This window comes from Bombyx mori, chromosome 14 (assembly GCF_030269925.1).
Source record: "Bombyx mori chromosome 14, ASM3026992v2".
Taxonomy (NCBI): domain Eukaryota; kingdom Metazoa; phylum Arthropoda; class Insecta; order Lepidoptera; family Bombycidae; genus Bombyx; species Bombyx mori.
Window position 1 is genome coordinate 3,139,868 of NC_085120.1, and position 20,118 is coordinate 3,159,985.

General features: G+C 40.4%; 1 protein-coding gene across 1 annotated transcript in view; it reads right to left on the reverse strand.

The window, feature by feature from the left end:
* Positions 1-19,163, reverse strand: part of LOC101742719 (hemicentin-1) — a 36,257-nt gene extending 17,094 nt beyond the window's left edge. Inside the window, exons 1-13 of the mRNA XM_021353194.3 lie at positions 18,887-19,163; positions 17,435-17,673; positions 14,548-14,670; positions 13,711-13,794; positions 11,820-11,945; positions 11,280-11,442; positions 9,183-9,367; positions 8,050-8,107; positions 6,009-6,069; positions 4,154-4,374; positions 3,035-3,198; positions 1,115-1,244; positions 14-86 (exon numbers count right to left, since the gene is read on the reverse strand). Of these exons, the coding sequence (XP_021208869.2) occupies positions 14-86; positions 1,115-1,244; positions 3,035-3,198; positions 4,154-4,374; positions 6,009-6,069; positions 8,050-8,107; positions 9,183-9,367; positions 11,280-11,442; positions 11,820-11,945; positions 13,711-13,794; positions 14,548-14,670; positions 17,435-17,673; positions 18,887-19,106 (1,847 nt within the window). The 5' untranslated portion in view covers positions 19,107-19,163. The remainder of the gene's footprint in view (positions 1-13; positions 87-1,114; positions 1,245-3,034; positions 3,199-4,153; positions 4,375-6,008; positions 6,070-8,049; positions 8,108-9,182; positions 9,368-11,279; positions 11,443-11,819; positions 11,946-13,710; positions 13,795-14,547; positions 14,671-17,434; positions 17,674-18,886) is intronic.
* Between the last annotated feature and the right edge of the window lie 955 nt (positions 19,164-20,118).

The window sequence follows — 20,118 nt, forward strand, 5'->3', positions numbered from 1 at the left end:
ATCAGCTACTTACTTGCATCGGATTACAGCTTCTGTGCCTTCCATCACAGCAGTTGTGCTCAGAGATTGTCTGAACTTTGGTCTGTCTGCAAATTCAAGAGATTGTCATTTTTCAAAATGATCTAGTGCCCTATAGTAAGTAATTACTGATATTGTAATTTTTTTTTTTTAATATTCATGTGATAAAATAACTATAGGACAACATAGACCATGTATGCTCTCCGAAACAAAATTGGCAATAAGATTATCTAAGTTAGGCGGCGTACGGTCCTTTTGATGTTTGGCGCTGGCATAAATGTATCAGTTTGAATTAAATACCTATCTACCGTGAAAAAATAATTATCAATTATTTGCCAAGGTGTTAGGTCTTTGCCAACACATAGGGCGATCTAACTCACCAAAAGTACCATGATAGGTACACGATTAAGTGTTTCTGGGTGACAGCGATAGTCCAAGATCGTCCATGAACTCTCTTGTCTAAATCAATTTTATTAGTCAAGGGTTCTTCGAAGAGGTATATTAGAAGTAGTAAGAGTTTTTTTTTATTGCTTAGATGGGTGGACGAGCTCACAGCCCACCTGGTGTTAAATGGTTACTGGAGCCCATAGACATCTACAACGTAAATGCGCCACCGACCTTGAGATATACCCGTATATGAGATATGCACGCGCGGACTCACAGAAAAGAAAAACTTTGATCTTGTAACGCCGTGTTACTACTAGGTTTGTTTGTTATATACTTTTTTTAATTTTTTTATTGCATAGGTGATCGTTTAAGCTGACAGCCCACCTGGTGTTAAGTGGTTACTGGAGCCCATAGACATCTACAACGTAAATGCACCACCCACCTTAAGATATAAGTTCTAAGGTCTCAGTATTCTTACAACGGCTACCCCACCCTTCAAACCGAAACGCATTGCTGCTTCACGGCAAAAAATAGAACTCACAAGAGGTCATACCACCAGTAAACAGGAGTATTAGGGGTAGGTTAAAGTCTGGTAGGCAGCGGCTTGGCCCCGGTATTACTAAAATCCATGGGCGATGGTAACCACTCACCGTCAAGTGTCTGCCACATGCTCGTCCGCCTAAGAAAGGCAATAAGAAGAAAGCTTTACCTCCTAACACAGTCACGTTCACCTCTACGCTTATCTGTCCAACCTTATTACTCGCTCTGCATACGTATTTCTCGGATTTCTTCACAGATTCCACAGTCAATATACTTCTGTACACAAAATCTGGGTATTTCTGGAAATCATGAAAGAACTTCAGTTCAGTAAGCATTTCAGTTATCAAATAATAAAAAATTCACACAGAATTAGGTGCGTATCACTAGCAGCCTCGTGCGTTTGCCTTGGTCTAAAGATTTGTCACGAGGCTGCTGTATCTCGCAGTTGCAATTAGGTCCTTAGAACCTAAACGACTTTTAATAAGAAAAATACCATTTTTCCTGTCTTCGAAGATATTACACATGGACAAGGGTCACACTAGTCACGGCCCACTTTCCAAAAGTCACTTTCGAATCTCGTTTAAAGAAAACCATTTATAGCAATGCGAATATTTTATAAAATGTGGGTGACTGCATATGTTGTAGATGCTTATGGGCTCCGGAAACCGCTTAATACGCTTACTACCAGGTGGGCCGTGAGCTGGACCACCTATTAAAGCTATAAAAAAACATAAAATGAACCGACTTGCCATAAATGCTTTTCTGAAAACTCTGGGTTGGATGAGTAAGTACATCGTTTTTAAATTGTAAGGATGAATACTGTTTGGCGAGAGTCGCAGTGTGGCGTGAAAATTTGACAAGTTGTTCATTTCTAACAATCGCTCATGGGGGCGGTACAACAAAACAAAGCCCTAAAGTCTCTCCTCGTTTTTTTTCTTTTTTTTCCCTACTTATTCTGATAGCCTTGAAAGGCTATATCAGCATTACCCTAGCGTGTAGGTGAGCTCTCGGGGCTCAAACAGGAGGTGTTGCTAACACTGCCCCTAGCAAGAGCAGTGCTTCGCAGAATCTACCACCGGATCGGAAACGTGACCCACTGAGAAGATCCGGCGAGAAACTTAGTGGGCTGTGTCTATGGGCTACTTGTCGAGCCCTTCATCGCAAGCGACGGGTTCGGCGAGAACGGTGACCAGTGCTTGAGGTACCTATACTATTTCCATTTCTTTATTTTCTCGATGACAGCTCCCGTGGAATCTTGAACTTTTATAAAAGCACCGTTAATGGATCTGGAGGATCCGTAATGACGTGTATAGGTCGTCTCTCTTCATTTCACATTATCTCTCAAGTCTATTTACCGTTGAAGTCATTTATTTATTCAACAATTACTTTACAAGCGTTGCAGAGTTGACATGAAGTCAGTTAGTTAATCGATTCTACTCGAAGCGAAACCGCGAGCGGATCACCAGACGCGAAGCTGGCGAAGTGAATGGCGAATTGTGCCTTAAGTGTTTTAATTTGTACTTCACACACGACACACCAAAGTAAAAGCAAAATTGTTATTTTTATTTGATTCCGAGCATTTTCATATTTATCTACATTTCAAACCTTCTCTGGACTTGCACAAATAATTTAAGACCAAAATTAGCCAAATCGGTCCAACCGTTCTCGAGTTTTAACGAGACTAACGAACAGCAATTCATTTTTATATATATACCTATATAGATTAGTAAGCTGAATGGGCTGGCCATATTAGCCGGACAACCGACAACCGTTGGGGTAAACGCGTTCTTGAGTGGAGACCGCGAATTGGAAAACACAGTGCAGGACGCCCTAAGGGACGGTGCAGGGTGGCTGGCAGGAGCTGGATGAGAGAAGCCGAGGATTATGTCCAGCAGTGGACTGCTTTAGGCCGATGATGATGATGATGGTGATGATGAGGACATTATTTGTGGTTAAGCGTTTTGAATTAGCGAGGCATGGTATGAAAGTGCCTCTCCGGCTTTTAGATTGTGATATGTATGGAAATTTAAAATTACTGAACAATTTAGCTGCGATCATATCTCAACGGTAGTACAAAAAGTTTACTGACCTGACTGGTGGGCAATAATAAGGCATTATTGGAGTTGTACCATTTTATTCTTGGTTGAGGATGTCCTTTAATAGCACACACCATTTCAATTCTATTACCGTACTGGACCTTCAAATTACTATATCGTTCTCCTATTGCTGTGGGAGCCTTAGTGACTTCAAGGACTGAGGACAAAATCATCGGTCAACTTCTTTTGCAGTCCCATAACCATGCTTACTATATTCAAGCTCAAGCCCAGAAGCACGTGGTGATTCGTTCTAAATAATTACTGTTGGTAATTTTTTTATCATTGCTTAGACGGTACGTATTTACCGGCATAGATAGATCATAATTAGAATGCCACCTCTCACCTTGTCATATGTAATATGCATTTTTTTTATTTTCTTGTAGGCAGACGAGCTCACAGCCCACCTGGTGTTAAGTGGTTAATGGAGCCCATAGACATCTACAAAGTAAGTGCGACACCCACATTGAGATATAGGTTCTAAGGTGGTAGAACTTCTTGTGAGTCCGCACGAGTAGGTATCACCATCCTGCCTATTTCTGCCGTGAAGCAGTAATGCGTTTCGGTTTGAAGGGTGGGGCAACCGTTGTAACTTTAATGAGACCTTAGAACTTATATCTCAAGGTGGGTGGCGCATTAACGTTGTTGATGTCTATGGGGTCTAGTAACCACTTAACACCAGGTGGGCTGTGAGCTCGTCCAACCATCTAAGCAATAAAAAAAAGGCACCAACCAAAAATTACTGCGTAGAATTAATTGTTATTTTTCACACACAAGCCTTGCTGTATGAGGTTTTAAAGCATATAAAACTTATATGGCTTAAAAGTGAAGTTGGGTGCAACAAAATACAATTAAATCCTCTGTTGGGAAAAAACGAAATTACTTTCCGAACAGCCTATTACTTCTATAATCAGATTTCACCAAGACCTTATACCTCAAGGTGGGTGGCGCATTTACGTTGTAGATGTCTATGGGTTCCAGTAACCACTTAACACCACGGCTGTGAGATCGTCCACACATCTAGGCAATAAAAAAAAAGGTGGGCTGTGAGCTCGTCCTTCCCTTCTAAGCAATAAAAAAAGTAATGATTCGATCGTAGGGAAATCGATACTTACTCGTTTTTTGTTTGGTGACGTAGAAATTCTCAGAATTCCCCTTCGAGTGCGAACGCTCAATGCATTCGTATTCTCCATTGTGCCCGAGCGAAACATTCGGTAGGATCAATCCTGTTTCCGTCTCTTTGTGCGCGAACGGTATTTTGTAATAACGTTTCCTCTCTGGCAATTTGCTCATGTAATTCCATTCGATTCCATAGTTTGCATTTCGCGTTGCAAGTCTGCCGTTATTAATGACCATTAGAATACACACGTACGCATAAAAAAATATAGTCGATTATAGTGGAATTATTTTGTCCGTGCAGTTTGGGTAATAAAACATAGCTCGGCTAGGGCGGTGAGCATGTTGCGCGGGCGCAATGCCATTATCGATAAAAACATGAAAGAACTTCAGTTCAGTAAGCATTTCAGTTATCAAATAATAAAAAATTCACACAGAATTAGGTGCGTATCATTAGCACAGCCTCGTGCGTTTGCCTTGGTCTAAAGATTTGTCACGAGGTTGCTGTATCTTGCAGTTGCAATTAGGTCCTTAGAACCTAAACGACCTTTAATAAGAAAAATACCTTTTTTCCTGTCTTCGAAGATATTACACATGGACAAGGGTCACACTAGTCACTGCCCACTTTCCAAAAGTCACTTTCGAATCTCGTTTAAAGAAAACCATTTATAGCAATGCGAATATTTTATAAAATGTGGGTGACTGCATATGTTGTAGATGCTTATGGGCTCCGGAAACCGCTTAATACGCTTACTACCAGGTGGGCCGTGAGCTGAACACGGAGTCATACACGGCGGCGGGGTGGTATACGAAGGGTGGTGAGACATTGTTATGTTATGAGTCATTTGTTGTACCTACCTGCAAATTATAGTAGGTACATATGTTAAAGAGAAATGTCATTTAGTGCATTCGCTCTCTGAATTTCTTTAGTGACACAATGGCTACTCCTTTGTTTTGTACCAAAACGGCAGAATTTATTCAAATATTTTGCTTTTTGGCAAAAATATACCAGCAAAAGCACGTGTTATTATCAACAATGTGTTAAATTTTTTCACTGAAATGAGAATAGATCCCAAAAAGTTACAAAATGTTAATTTCTGCCGTTCTCGTTAACTTGCTGCGGCGATATGTGATGTAAGTGTTCGATTAGTGATTTTTTCTTTCATTTTTATCACTAACCCACAAAAGGACAAAACTAAATACATTATCGATAACGCTTATCTACAACAATAACGCGCATCACTATGCCCGTCCATAAGGCTCGTGAGTGGAAGAGAGAGCGAAATACTCGCTGCACCGCTCCGATTTTTTATGACCCAAACTGCACGGACAAAATAATTCTACTATAGCTGACCCGGCAGACTTCGTAGTGCCTCAATCGATAAATAAAAGACCTAAGCTTTTGTATAAAATAAACTTAAAACAAACAAAAGGAATCCAACCAACGGGGGGGACATCAAAGGAAAAATAAAATTGTTATTTTTATTTAATTCCGAGAATTTTCACATTTATCTGAAATATACATAATATAAACATGATTATGAAAAATTGTGGGTTAGGCCGTTTTTGCGCTGACGGCCCCAATTCTAGTTTAGACTTCAATCATAAGTCAGTCGAACGAATTATTTTTTTTATTTTTTTATTGCTTAGATGAGTGGACGAGCTCACAGCCCACCTGGTGTTAAGTGGTTACTGGAGCCCATAGACATTCACAACGTAAATACGCCACCCACCTTAAGATACAAGTTCTAAGGTCTCAAGTATAGTTACAACGGCTGCCTCACCCTTCAAACCGAAACGCATTATTTCAATGTGATAGCTTGATTTTGATAGTAGTAAAAAGAATCTACTTACGAGCGAGGAATAAACACAGATTCGTTCTCATTAACAACGGCTCGACTTTTATGCGGAGCCCCTGAAATGAGTGAAAGCTTTTAGTTTTTAAAGTGAGCTTTTGGAACGAAGTTCCTTATCGCGCGCTGTGAAAGGGAGACGGAAAAAATTCTTACGAAAAGTTGTCACGACACTTTTTAGATCCGTCATTCTGACCAATCAACGTGTAGGCGCTTATCGCGTGACGTTGCTCGTATCCGATTGGTCCGCGTAATGAGTACAGTTTCTCGAGATAGCGTTTCAACAATAGTAATTTAGGTTATAGTATTGTTTTTTCTTCTTCATAATGCCGTAATTTATTGTTATAACTTAAAAAAAATAATTACAATTCCTTCACTAATTAATCGAAAGGAACTTCGTTCCATCCGGGTGTCCCTTGACACCTCTGAAGTTTTTATTTATTTCATGGACATAATTGTGTACTACAAATAATGATTACAGCTCCTAAGGTTAGACCAATCGAACGAAATACGGCGGTGATCAGCGGACACCTAAAAATTTCCATTCATTATATGTAGGTATTACTAGTAGTGACCCGCCCTCACTTCGCTTCGGAAACTATAATTTATTATTGAATAGGATCTATTGTTGAATTTATTTATACAAATCTAGTCCTCATATTAACAGATACAATAAAAAAGAAAGTAAGAAACAAAAAATCCAAATTTTTTCCATCATTGTCATGGTTCAATAATTTGGCGATAATGGCTTACATATTAAAAATATATGTAGTTAGACATTAAAGATATAAGAAGTCGTCGTGGCCTAAAGGATAAGACGTCCAATGCAATCGTTATCTAGCGATGCACCAGAGTTCGAATCCCAGGCGGGTACCAATTTTTATACTGAAATACGTACCTACTCTAAAACAAAATTCAGAGGTGTCAAGGGACACCCGGATGGAACGAAGTTCCTTTCGATTAATTAGTGAAGGAATTGTATTTTTTTTTTAAGTTATAATAATAAATTACGGCATTATGAAGAAGAAAAAAACAATACTATGAACTAAATTACTATTGTTGAAACGCTATCTCGAGAAACTGTACTCATTACGTGGACCAATCGGATACGAGCAATGTCACGCGATAAGCGCCTACACGTTGATTGGTCAGAATGACGGATCTAAAAAGTGTCGTGACAACTTTTCGTAAGATTTTTTTCCGTCTAGCCCCCTTTCACAACGCGCGATAAGGGACTTCGTTCCAAAAAGAAACTGTGCTGTGTGTCGTGATCATTTGCAAACTTTAAATATCAAGAACGTTATGTTCTCGCCCGGTTTGGTATATATGTATAATAAGTCCACAATAAGTGACCAAGAGTGCTATACTATAGTCAGTCTCTCTTTATAATATACTAGCGGCCCGCGACGGCTCCGCTCGGGTCTTTAACAAAAATTACAACGATATTTAACGCTGTTTTATTTTTTCGAATAAAAGAACACTTATTGCGGCATAACTATAATAGTTAGACATATATTGTTGTGACACTTTTTGTTAATAATAATGTGTTCTACAAAGTCGTAGTACATTATTTTATTCTACCATCAATAGTTTTCGCAAGGCACGCGATGTAAAGAATATTTTTGGTTTTTTTTTTAAACCTTGGATTACATTATTGGAGTTGCAGTAAGGATCCCTTCTTAAAAAAAAAAAAAAAAGATTATAGCCTATGTCACTTGGGAATAGTGTAGCTTCCAAACAGTGAAAGAATTTTTCAAATCGGTTCAGTACTTTCGGAGCCTATTCAATACATACAAACAAACAAATTTTTCCTCTTTATAATATTAGTTAAGTAGATTATACTAGCAGATATACTAGCGGACCCGACAAATGTTGTCTTGCAAAAATTAATTCAAGCCGATCCAACCGTTTTGGAAGAGTTCAGTGATATACACACGTACAGTAAAATTATATGACTATAAATGTATATAAAGATTTAGCATTTTTGTTCTCCAAAAACGCACACAAGTTGCATATTTTGGATATTTTAATCTATTGCTCACCTTCTATAATAGCCACACTTCGTACCGATTGTCCTGTTTTGATGTCAACTCCAGTAATCTAAAATAATGTGTTATTAAAAACATATATTATGTGTTATTTAAGTGTACATATTTCCTCATGTTATTAATAAAAATAAATTATTAATTCTCGATTTTGGGTAATATCTATTTAAAAATGCGTGCAGTAAAAACTTTGTACCTCTTTTTACGAAAATTGCGCGGATGGATTGTTATGAAATTTCTCACACTTCTAAAGAACATAGAGAAGGAGTGCAGAATGCAATTTTTTTTTTTAAATTATGTACAAAAAATTCATTAAATCAATAAATAAAAACATTACACATACTACCATGTATTTGGCACACACATGCATACTATTTGTTTATTGTTGTATTGAAGCTAGTCTAAAAAAAGTAGCCTAAGTTACTCCTTATATCATCAGCTACCTATCAGTGAAAGTCTCGTCAAAATCGGTCCAGCCGTTCCAGGGATTAGCCGGAACAAACAGACAAACATACTGACAGACAAAAATTGTAAAAAATGTTAACTTGGTGTATGTACCTTAAATATATTCATACGCATGTAGTAAAAAGCAGTTATTTCAATATTACAAACAGACACTCTAATTTTATTTATATGTATAGATAATATAAGCGGCCCGCTCCGGCTCCGCTCGGGTCTTTAACAAAAATTTCAACGATATTTGACGTTTTTTTTTTAAAAAAGAACACTTATTGCTGCATAACTATAATAGTTAGACATATACTGTCGCGCCACTTTTTGTAAATGATAATTAATGTGTTCTATAAAGTCGTAGTACATTATTTTATTCTATCATCAATAGTTTTCGCACGCGATGTAAAGAATATTTTAGGTAATTTTTTTACACCTTGGGTTACATTATTGGAGTTTTATTAAGCATCCCTAATTTTTTTTCAAAAAAGATTAAAAGCCTATGTCACTCGGGAATAGTGTAGCTTCCAAACAGTGAAATAACTTTTCAAATCGGTTCATTACTTTCGGAGCCTATTCAATACATACAAACAAACAAACCTTTCCTCTTTATAATATTAGTATAGAGTATAGATAATAATAACTATCATGTTTCGTATAATAATGAATAGAAAGCTCACCACAAGTTTGAACGAATTTCGAGGAAACCCGGCCTTCTCAGTTACGTAGAAGTAATCTGATACCATCTTAAGTTTGAGAGTTAAATATATCAACTGTGTATCATTTAAGTCCGTAACTAGGGCTTCATTGATTCTGCAATTGTGTTCGTTGCCAGTCACGTTTATAGCTAAATAATTCAATTTAACTGAAACAAAAAAAAACCTTTGTAATAATAATAAAGATGCGCCAGGTATTGCCGCTGCCGTCTGCCGCGGCGCAACGATCCGGTTGCGTTTGCAGCGGCAGAGGCCCGGCTGCACGGCGCATTTCGCGTCGCGCAGAGGGCATTGCAGCTGGCCATCACAAGAGCCAAGAACCAACACATGGACGGTCTCTTGGAGACGCTGGATGAGGATCCGTGGGGGCGGCTCTATCATATGGTGCGCAATAAAATGCGCTCATGGCCCCCCCGGTCACGGAGCGTCTCCAGCCTAAGCAGCTGCGGGACATCGTCTCAGCGCTGTTCCCGCAAGAGCGGGAGGGATTTGTCGCTCCCGCTATGGACGCGCCGCCGGACTACGACGACGAAGCCCCTGCTGAGGTGCCTCATATAACGGGGGCGGAGCTCCGTGTGGCCGTGCGCGAAGGACACTGCACCCGGCCCAAACGGTGTCCATGGCCGGTTTGGGCCTTGGCTTTTGCTGCTCTAGGGGACCGACTCTTGAGACTTTACAACTCCTGCCTCGAGTCGGGACGGTTTCCTTCATCGTGGAGGACGGGCAGACTCGTGCTGTTGAGAAAGGAGGGGCGTCCGGCGGATACTGGCGCCGGGTACCATCCTATCGTGTTGCTGGATGAGGTGGGCAAGCTGCTGGAACACATTCTGGCAGCCCGCATCATCCAGCATATGGTCAGGGTGGGACCCGATCTGTCGCCGGAGCATTATGGCTTCCGAGAGAGCCGCTCAACGATAGACGCGATCCTTCGGGTGCGGGCCCTCTCGGAGGCCGTTTCCAGGGGTGGGGTGGCTTTGGCGGTGTCGCAAGCCCTGGCCCTCTAAGTGTTTCGGGTCCCCCTCACATGTCGGTCTGGGGACCAGCGAGGGGGGCCTAAGAAGACGACGTGCAAGGGTAACCCACTCTAACCATGGCCATCTAGGCGGGCTTCGGACAGTCTGCCGACCGAGAGGGCTGGTGGTCGTGGCGCCGACGACCGCCAGTCCGGCGTCCCGAGAGGGAGGGTGATGGGAGAGATGTGCTTCGCACTAAACGCTTAACTTTCCCCCCTTTGCCTTTTCATGAGTTCTGTCTCATGCGAGGTTTGGACGTTGTTTGTTAAGCGACAGGAGGTTTTAGTCAGTTCCACTTTGACATACCCCGCCCGCTATCCCTAGAGAAGGGCGGAAGTCGAGCGATTTCCTCCTGACAAAAAAAAAAGGAATAACCGGCTTATCTCAACTGCATTGGCTGTTATCCCAAACTCGGAACATTACCAGAAATAGGCAGAACGGTATTACCTTTTTCTGGTGGGAAGTTGAATCTCCGAATGGAAAACCGCAAGTTGAGACGTTAAATAAATGATAATCGAATTCACTACAAAGTCTTATCGTCACTTTTCCACCAACTTAGTTTGGTCCTCGGTGAGACAGAAAGTGAGGCGAGGGGTAGGGCTTGCCAATACAAATTGTCGAGCTGCAGCATCACATCTGGAGACATCCTTTGATAGGCTGTACGAAATCAATTTAGATAGAGTCCTACGCAAACTATGAATTGGGAAAAGCGAGGAGCGCTCTGTACCCCATTCATCAGCCGATTGCTCCACATCAGAAACTCCTTTCGCCTATCAAAACAAAATTGAGAGTCCTTGAAAAGCTTACTGCGGCAGGCACCAGATAAATTTTCTTCGCGACCTGGAGAACGGTGTTACCCTTGATAGCTCAAAGCCCTCTCGGATAGGCCCCAATATCCTGTCTATTTTGAACAGTCGCTCAACGCAGCTGAGATTCCGATCTCACATCCCGGGGAGAATGGCTACCACTATTCACCAATTGGAACGTGAGCCCGTTACACAAAGTAAGTAAGTAAAAATAAAAAGACCAATATGTACATATGACTTACATATTTCTCGTTTTGTCCGCGTATCTTCAATTCTGGATGGTGTAACAGTTGAAAATCCATATGTGAAGTTGAAGGTAGCGTAGTAGTAAGCACTTATGAAGACATCGCCTTTTCCCTTAAGGGAAACATTCACTTTTCCTTTGGGGTTGTTCACCTTAGCAATCTGAATTGATAAAAAAAAAGTGTAAATACTTCTTTTGTAATTATGCTAAAAATAGTTAAATATTCCAAATATTTCCGTAGCGCAAGTAAAGTTGAAACAATGTGAATTAATAGATACTTTTTTATTTTTTTATTGCTTACGTGGGTGGACGAGCTTACGGTTCACCTGATGTTAAATGGTCACCGGAGCCCATTGACGTCTATAACGTAAATGCCGCCACCTTGAGATATAAGTTTTAAGGTCTCAGTATAGTTACAACGTCTGCCCCACCTTTCAAACCGAAACGCATTACTGCTTCACGGTGGTAATAGGCAGGGTGGTGGTACCTACCCGTGAGGACTCACAAGACGTCCTACCAACAGTAGATAGATACTTACATTGGTCGTATTTGAAAAACGGTCATAATTGACTTTGCACAAAGGATTCGCACAGTTGACTTGGAATTCCAATGCTTCCCCTGATGCCAATACTGTAATGTCCCCCACGCCTTCATCAGCTTGCACCTGTAATGAACATTAAGCACTCCATTGTCAAAGTAAAACTTTTGCTAACAAAGTTTCACTCGTACTACCTGGACGAGTTCACTGCCCACCTGGTGTTAAGTGGTTACTGGAGGCCAGAGACATCTACAACGTAAATGCGCCACCCACCTCGAGATATAAGATGTAAGGTCTCAGTATAGTTACAACGGCTACCCCACCCTTCTAACCGAAACGCATTACTGCTTCACGGCGGAAATGGGCGGGGTGGTGGTACCTATCCGTGCGGACTCCCAAGTCCTACCACCAGTGATTACGCAAATTATAATTTTGCGGGTTTGGTTTTTATTACACGATGTTATTCCTTCACCGTGGAAGTCAATCGTGAACATTTGTTGAGTACGTATTTCATTAGAAAAATGGGTACCCGCCTGTGGGATTCGAACACCGGTGCATCGCTACATACGAATGTACCGGACGTCTTATCCTTTAGGCCACGATGACTTCAGAGTCAGTTCAGACACGATGAGAATTTAAATTTAGATTTTGATGCCCAGATGTAACCAAAAATACAAACTTTAAGGATATTGCGTGATGAGCGTGAACAAATATAGATTTAGTCTAGGAAGTGTTGAGTTAGCGGCGTAAGCGCCGGTATTTTAAGACTCCCCGCGCACTAGGCAGCCAGGCTGCGGTAGCCAGGCGAACATATAGCGTTGTATGGGAGCCCGCGCTCTTAGGCAGCCCGGAACTCTTGGCTGCGGCAGCCAATACAACGCGCCTGTTGCACGGCATCCAGAGCAAGTGTTGGCGAATGTATGTGGCTGCCGTCAGTCACCGCGCACTTTTAGCAGCCAGATGTTTTTTTTGTTCCGAAACTATTTGCAAAATGACCTTCGATACAGAGAAATTCATTCGGGAAATAAAATGCCGTAAAGCAATTTGGGATGTATCGTCAGAAGAATACAGCGATCGTGATTTAAAGAAAAGAAGATGGAAAGAAATCACAATTACAATGTGCGAAGACAATTTAACAGAAAAAAAAATTGGTTAGCTTGTGCTTTTATTAAGTATTATTTGGACAACATAGTATTAATTTTTTGTAGGTACATTTACATCAATGTTTTGCTCAAATATTCCGGCCGCTGCAGCCTGGCTGTGTGGCCAGGCTGCTATAACTGGCTGCTCAAATATTTCGGCTGCGCAGCCAGGCTGCCTAGTGCGCGGGGAACCTAAGATTTATCTCAGAGACATTTTGTAAGGGAACAGTTGTTCTATCAATTACCTAATAAATAGAAATTCATTCATAGAAGTTCATTATTTTATCGATTTTAATATGTATTAGATAAGGGTTTTTTTTTTAAAATAAATATGAAAAAAAAATTATCCTTCGACAGATTACAAAACCTTTTTTCTAATCAATTTAAAAAAAGGAGGAGTATATTAGTTCGACTGTATTTATTAAGCGTCAAAAGATTTTATGATTCAGCCATATTTATGATATTCTCTCTCGACTTCAAGTCAGTTTTATTTTTGTTAAACATTAGGTATTAAAATATTATTTTTTAAAGCCCGCTGATGTATAGTATCATTAATTAATTAATTTATTATTTCCTCATACAAGCGATCCGTAATCTGTTCGCTTTTTCATACAAACTGCCATACAAATTCTAGACGTAAATTGACGGGGCATCGTCTTTCATTTCCACCACAAAAACTTATTGCTGAGCTTATTGCTTAGAGCTTATTGCTCAGAATTGAGTGAGTAAGTTTTACAATAAATACTAACCTCGTAAGTTTTATCAGGATCATGCGTTGTCTCCGTTATTATAGAATTAATTTCATTTTTTAAGAAATCAAAACTATTGATAATCTAGAAAACAAAAAAAAATTAACACCATAAGTCTCCATAAATATATTTATAACGAGGCTTATCAAAATATTTTCTTATTTATTAGTTTATTTGGAATAATAATAGTAAGATGCATCCATATAGTGTATTAAAGACAGGTAAACAAAGACTACCATTAACAGAGCGCATGAATAGATAGTCAACGAAAATAGGTGATATTAATGACTTTTAGAGTAAAATTAAAAAAAAAAGTTTTTTTGCATATCTGCGATCAGCCCTGGACTATGAGCAGATGAGCATACCTGATCCTGTAGACCGAATGGAAAACAGTCGACGTCGCCCTAAACACGTCATTACGGATCCGCCCGATCCATTAACGGTGCTTTTAGGTACCTCAAGCACCGGTCACCGTCCTCACCGAACCCGTCGTTTGCGACGAAGGGCTCGGAAAGTAAATGAACCCATAGACACAGCCCACTGAGTTTCTAGCCGGATCTTCTCAGTGGGTCGCGTTTCCGATCCGGTCGTAGATTCTGTGAAGCACTGCTCTTGCTAGGGCCAGTGTTAGCAACATTCCGGTTTGAGTCGCGAGAGCTCATCTACACGCTAGGGTAAAGCTGACACAGCCTCTCAAGGCTATCAGAATATGTAGGAAAAAAAATCCACAGGGCCACATGCACCTATCGTTCAGAGTATTCTCGTGTGGTGGTCGCCGTGGTTCCTTGACATGCATGAGTCAGAGTGATGGGAGGAGGTTGCTGAAATATCATTTACCTCCAGGGTATTGTTGTTGTGAATATGGAGAACGGCGCCGGACGTTTCTGTGGCAATGTCGGAATAAATATTACGTTCGGCCTTCGTAGCGTCTTCGCATGTTCCGGTCAAAATGAAAAATACCTGAGAATAAAAAAAAAAAAAAGAAGTTTGTATAGTTTTTTTTATGGATGTAGTTTCAATAAACAAAAAGCCGGTAGATGCTATATGTTTTTGTTTTAAACAGCTTTAAATTTCAACTCTGCTAATGGCGTTGCTTGGAATGGTCGATTGTCGTTCTCAAGTGACAATTTCAATCTGAGATTACGCATTATATATTGTTATACCCAATTACCAGTAAAAGTGAGGAATTGTTCGAGATGATACCTGCATCTCGTTTTTACCATCGCACCGCCCGCCACCGGAGTAGAGTTCATCCATACTACCTGGAGCCACTGCGTTCATCCACAGTGCGTTTCCAGAGGTATTTTTTGCCAGGTACCATCCATTCGGCTATGGAATTAGCTCCCCTCTACGGTGTTTCCCGTCCGCTATGACATGTCCTTCTTCAAACGAGGCTTGTGGAGAGTATTAAACGGTAGGCAGCGGCTTGGCTCTGCCCCTGGCATTGCTGACGTCCATGAGCGACGGTAACCACTCACCATCAGGTGGGCCGTATGCTCGTCTGCCTATACGGCAATTAAATATCCTTTGTTTGTGTTTCACAATCGAGCATAGGTGCTTATCTATTTTTAACCAATAATAACTACTTTCTCCTCTCTGATCTATGAGTCTCTTGATACGTTTCATACTACTACGAGTTACGACCGTCTTCAATCGTCATTATGCCATCTCTTTCATCGCTAGCGTCTCACTCCCACTTCTCGCGTTTCAATTCACGCCGCATCCTATCTTACCTTATTCGGTCTACTAAAAATAAAAACCTCTTCCTTTTTTATCAACGAATATATTGATGATCTACTTATGTTTTTTTTTGTTGCCCTTGTACGCAGACGAGCATACGGCCCACCTGATGGTGAGTGGTTACCGTCGCCCATGGACTTCAGCAATGCCAGGGGCAGAGCCAAGCTGCTGCCTACCGCTTAATACTCTCCACAAGCCTCATTTGAAGAAGGACATGTCATAGCGGACGGGAAACACCGTAGAGGGGAGCTCATTCCATAGCCGAATGGATGGTACGTGCCAAAAAATACCTCTGGAAACGCATTGTGGATGACCGCAGTGGCTCCAGGTAGTATGGATGAATTCTACTCCGGTAGTGGGCGGTGCGATGGTAAAAACGAGATGATGATATCATCTCGAACAATTTCTCATTCGAGAATTCAATTTCTCCTATGCGGAATCATTTGGTATCACCAGTATTTTTCTCATAAATACTGTCAAAAGCGTAGTTTAGTTTTAGTTTTCTAGTGTGTACTATTAACAAAATATGTATTAATTTTGTTTTATCTTACTTTAAAAGACAGTGATAATGTAACTGGTAAAAAATATAAAATAAATGTTGCAAAGATGATTAATATTATAAATATTACATGTTAAACCTTTAAAGCACTCTCCTGTAAAATTTGTAAGTTTTGAAATTATACAGTTTTAATGCGAGAAGACGATATTATGTTTGCTGTGAAATAGTCTTACGATCCGGCTCGACAAATGTAGCAGCCGTTGTACAGCTGAATTGAAATTTGGAGCTCATGATTCAAGGTACCTGATACTATTGGTTCTTTTTTAATGAGAGTAGACATAAAACCTCTCGCATGGCATAAAAGAAAACATATCAGCAAAAGTAAAAAATAAAGAAGACAATCGCCGACCGCACCGCACGCGCTGCACACGCACACGCCGCTTGTTTTGTCACCTATATATTTTTTGGACTCTTATGAATTTTATCCACCAAATGTCTATATAGAGTGCTCCAATACTTTGGTCATATAGCAAGAAAACCTTCTGACAACCTGGAGAGACTCAAAGTGACGGGTAAAGTGGATGGAAGACGATCCAGAGGTCGTAGCCGGAAAAGATGGAGTGACCAAGTGTCTGAGTGTCTGGACATGAGACTGAGCCACGCACTTCACTGTGCCGCTGACCGACATAAGTGGCTAAAAATTACAAAAAAAGGTCACAGGCGGGCGCATCACGATGCTCAGCAATGAGCGATCGACTGAAGGAGGAGGATTAATTTTCTATTATACGAACTCTTATTGACGATCATATTCGTCGTTGCGCGAGTAGTATCCCAGTTTTTATGGACAAAGAATTTAGAAGAGTGCTGTGACAAGTCGTCAGGCCAGCCACCGCTATTGCGCGTCGTTCAGCAGTGACGTTGAATTCTGCAACCTGGAAGAAGCTAGCCACGGGCTGGCAGGTACGTCTACTCCTCATAACCTAGCCTCGGTCTGTCCCTCTTTTTGTGCATCTTTAGTGATACTCGCCCCCGCAAAAACTTCCTTCAAAAATATTGAACCAGCGCACCGCCGTGGTGAAAATTTGTAAAGATTTTTTCCCACTAACTATATAATTATTTTGTAATGTCTATGTGCTCCCGTAACCGCTTAACAAAAAATGGGTTGTGAGCTTCTTTTTTTATTGCTTATATGGGTGTACGAGCTCACATCTTACCTGGTGTTAAGTGGTTACTGGAGCCTATAGACATCCACAACGTAAATGCGCCACCCACCTTGAGATATAACTTCTAAGGTCTCAAGTATAGTTACAACGGCTGCCCCACCCTTCAAACCGAAACGCATTACTGCTTCACGGCAGAAATGGGCAGGGTGGTGGTACCTACCCGCGCGGACTCACAAGAGGTCCTACCACCAGTAAAAAAGTAAAGCTCGTCGAGAAATCAATAATTAACGTTACACGATTATTATTACAACATAGATCTTACCTTGCTCTGCTTTTCCTTAGATAGTATTTTAACTTCGTCCAAAAGCCATACATCTTTTGCTGTAGCGTCGGTGAATAGAAGTATATATGATCTCGGCAAGCTCCTAGTCAAAGCCATTTTGAGAGCAGACAGACTCATCTCAGGGCAATCTTTGTTTTTAATGTCGTAGTAAGTTTCCAGTGATTTTAAGTTTTTCTCGAACTCGCTAATGTCCGTGGTGTCCACTACAAGCTTGTATGCTTTAAACAAAAGCGATACCAATATTAGATAATACAACAAAAATAATTAAATCGTCGTGGCCTAAAGGATAAGACGTCCGGTGCATTCGTATGTAGCGATGCACCGGTGTTCGAATCCCGCAGGCGGGTACCAATTTTTCTAATGAAATACGTACTCAACAAATGTTCACGATTGACTTCCACGGTGAAGGAATAACATCGTGTAATAAAAACCAAACCCGCAAAATTGTAATTTGCGTAATCACTGGTGGTAGGATCTCTTGTGAGTCCGCACGGGTAGGTACCACCACCCTGCCTATTTCCGCCGTGAAGCAGTAATGCGTTTCGGTTCGAAGGGCGGGGTAGCCGTTGTAACTATACTGAGACCTTAGAACTTATATCTCGAGGTGGGTGGCGCATTTACGTTGTAGATGTCTATGGGCTCCAGTAACCACTTAACACCAGGTGGGCTGTGAGCTCGTCCACACATCAAAGCAATAAAAAAAAATAAAAAAAACTTTTGTCCCGCGGTGCACATACTATTTTTTCTCCTACCAGGCCAAAAGTTCGTGGAGTACCGAGCCGAGGACCAGGGGCGAAGCCCTGGTGGAGGGTAGGGGGGGCGGAACCCTCCCATACTCATAAAAAACAATTTAACTGATTTTTTTATTTTTAAATAAACTACTACTAATTGAATAAGAACTGTCTGATGAACTCATCTTTGTTTAATACTTCACTATTAAATTTTATTGCCTTGTTTATTTCACTTTTACACTAAACACTATATTGCAAATTACCCGAGCACAACAATGGCGGAGAATTTTAGGTGCGTGAGAGCAGACGTAGACACTAACGCGCATGCGCACTTGTCAGTACCCAGGGAGGAAAAGTAACACTTTCTTCTCTGTACCGCGAGAGGAAAAGTTAGACTTTCTTCCCTGTACAGCGGGAGGAAAACCGAACTTTCGGCGTAGGTAGGAGAAAAAGTGGTTTTAAAAATAAATAATCGAAAATCGGTTTCAAGTTTAAAATGCGTTAATTTTAATATCAATGAGATCACATCTGAGAACACACAGAGAAAACATCATTTTTTTTCTTTCTGCATCATTTCACAAAGAACTAAAAAAATAATATATGCAGATACAAAAAAATTAAACCTCCTTTTTTTAAGTCGGCTAAAATTTGAGAACCACATCCCACACTAACATAACGAAGAACACATTATCTCACTTACTTGGATCATCGAACACAATAAGTGTTACGTTAACGATATCACTTGATTTACGTCCCATCAATTTACTGGTGAGATTCAATGACGCTTCCTTGAACTGTTTTATTAGAAGTTGCAGTGAATACGAGCGATCTATAACAAAAGTGAGACTCCGGCCGCTCTCATTCTTCGTTCGTATATTTCCGAAACAGTACAGGAGTAATATGAAATGAATTAAACGCATTTTTGGCGTTACGACCGCAACCGACAAAGCCCTTTTAATTACTGTTAGTAACTATTTGTAGTCGCACTTCGTATGTCATATTATGTACAAAAATAGTTTACCTTAATCATGCGGAAAACAATTTATCGTATTACCGGAATATATTTGGATGAATTATTTACGAAACCAAGTAAATTAGTTATTGATTCTATTTGTTTACAGATTATTAAATCAAAATAATATTAATATAATTCTTCTGACCGGACACATTTTAGTGCAATCTTCATATAGAAATGGACTCATTTTGATGTTTTTTTTTGTCTGTTCTAGTGAATTCGAGAATGACTTAGATTACACAATTAGATTACAAGAACATTACACATTTATATTCACAATTCGGTCCAGAAAAATATATTTTATAATTATTTTATAATAATATATTATCCGGGGACAAGTCACATACGGTCATCTGGGTAGAAACGAAAATTCCCCGTACTACAGGAATCAGGGATTGATTCTGATATAAATCTATACTAATATATAAATCTACAGTGGTTTATACGGATGTTCCGTTATAACTACTGAAACATGCATCCGATTGACTTGAAACTTGGTATCCATGTAGAAAATACGTGTACTTAATGGATATGCAAATATTTATATGAGTGTTGGACTCCCTGCACCAATTGCGAGGGCGTTAATGATGAGAATCTTTGTGGGGGTGAGAAATAATAATGTTAATTTTAAATGCCCAGCGAAGCGGACGGGTACAACTAGTACTTAAATAAGTTCAAAGAGCAAGCAAACCTGTTCATCACACGAATGTTTGTCCGATGCAGGAATCCAACTCACGATTCAGGGCCACTAATTACTACGCCAAAGATTCCAACAGAAGTCCCTAATCGCGACTAAGCTCCAGAGCGCAGCTGTAACCCTAGGACAATGGTTCCGAAAATGGCGCATAGATTGGTGGTGGGACGTCTTGCGAGTCTGCACGGGCAGACACCACCACGCTGCCTATTTTCCTCCGGTT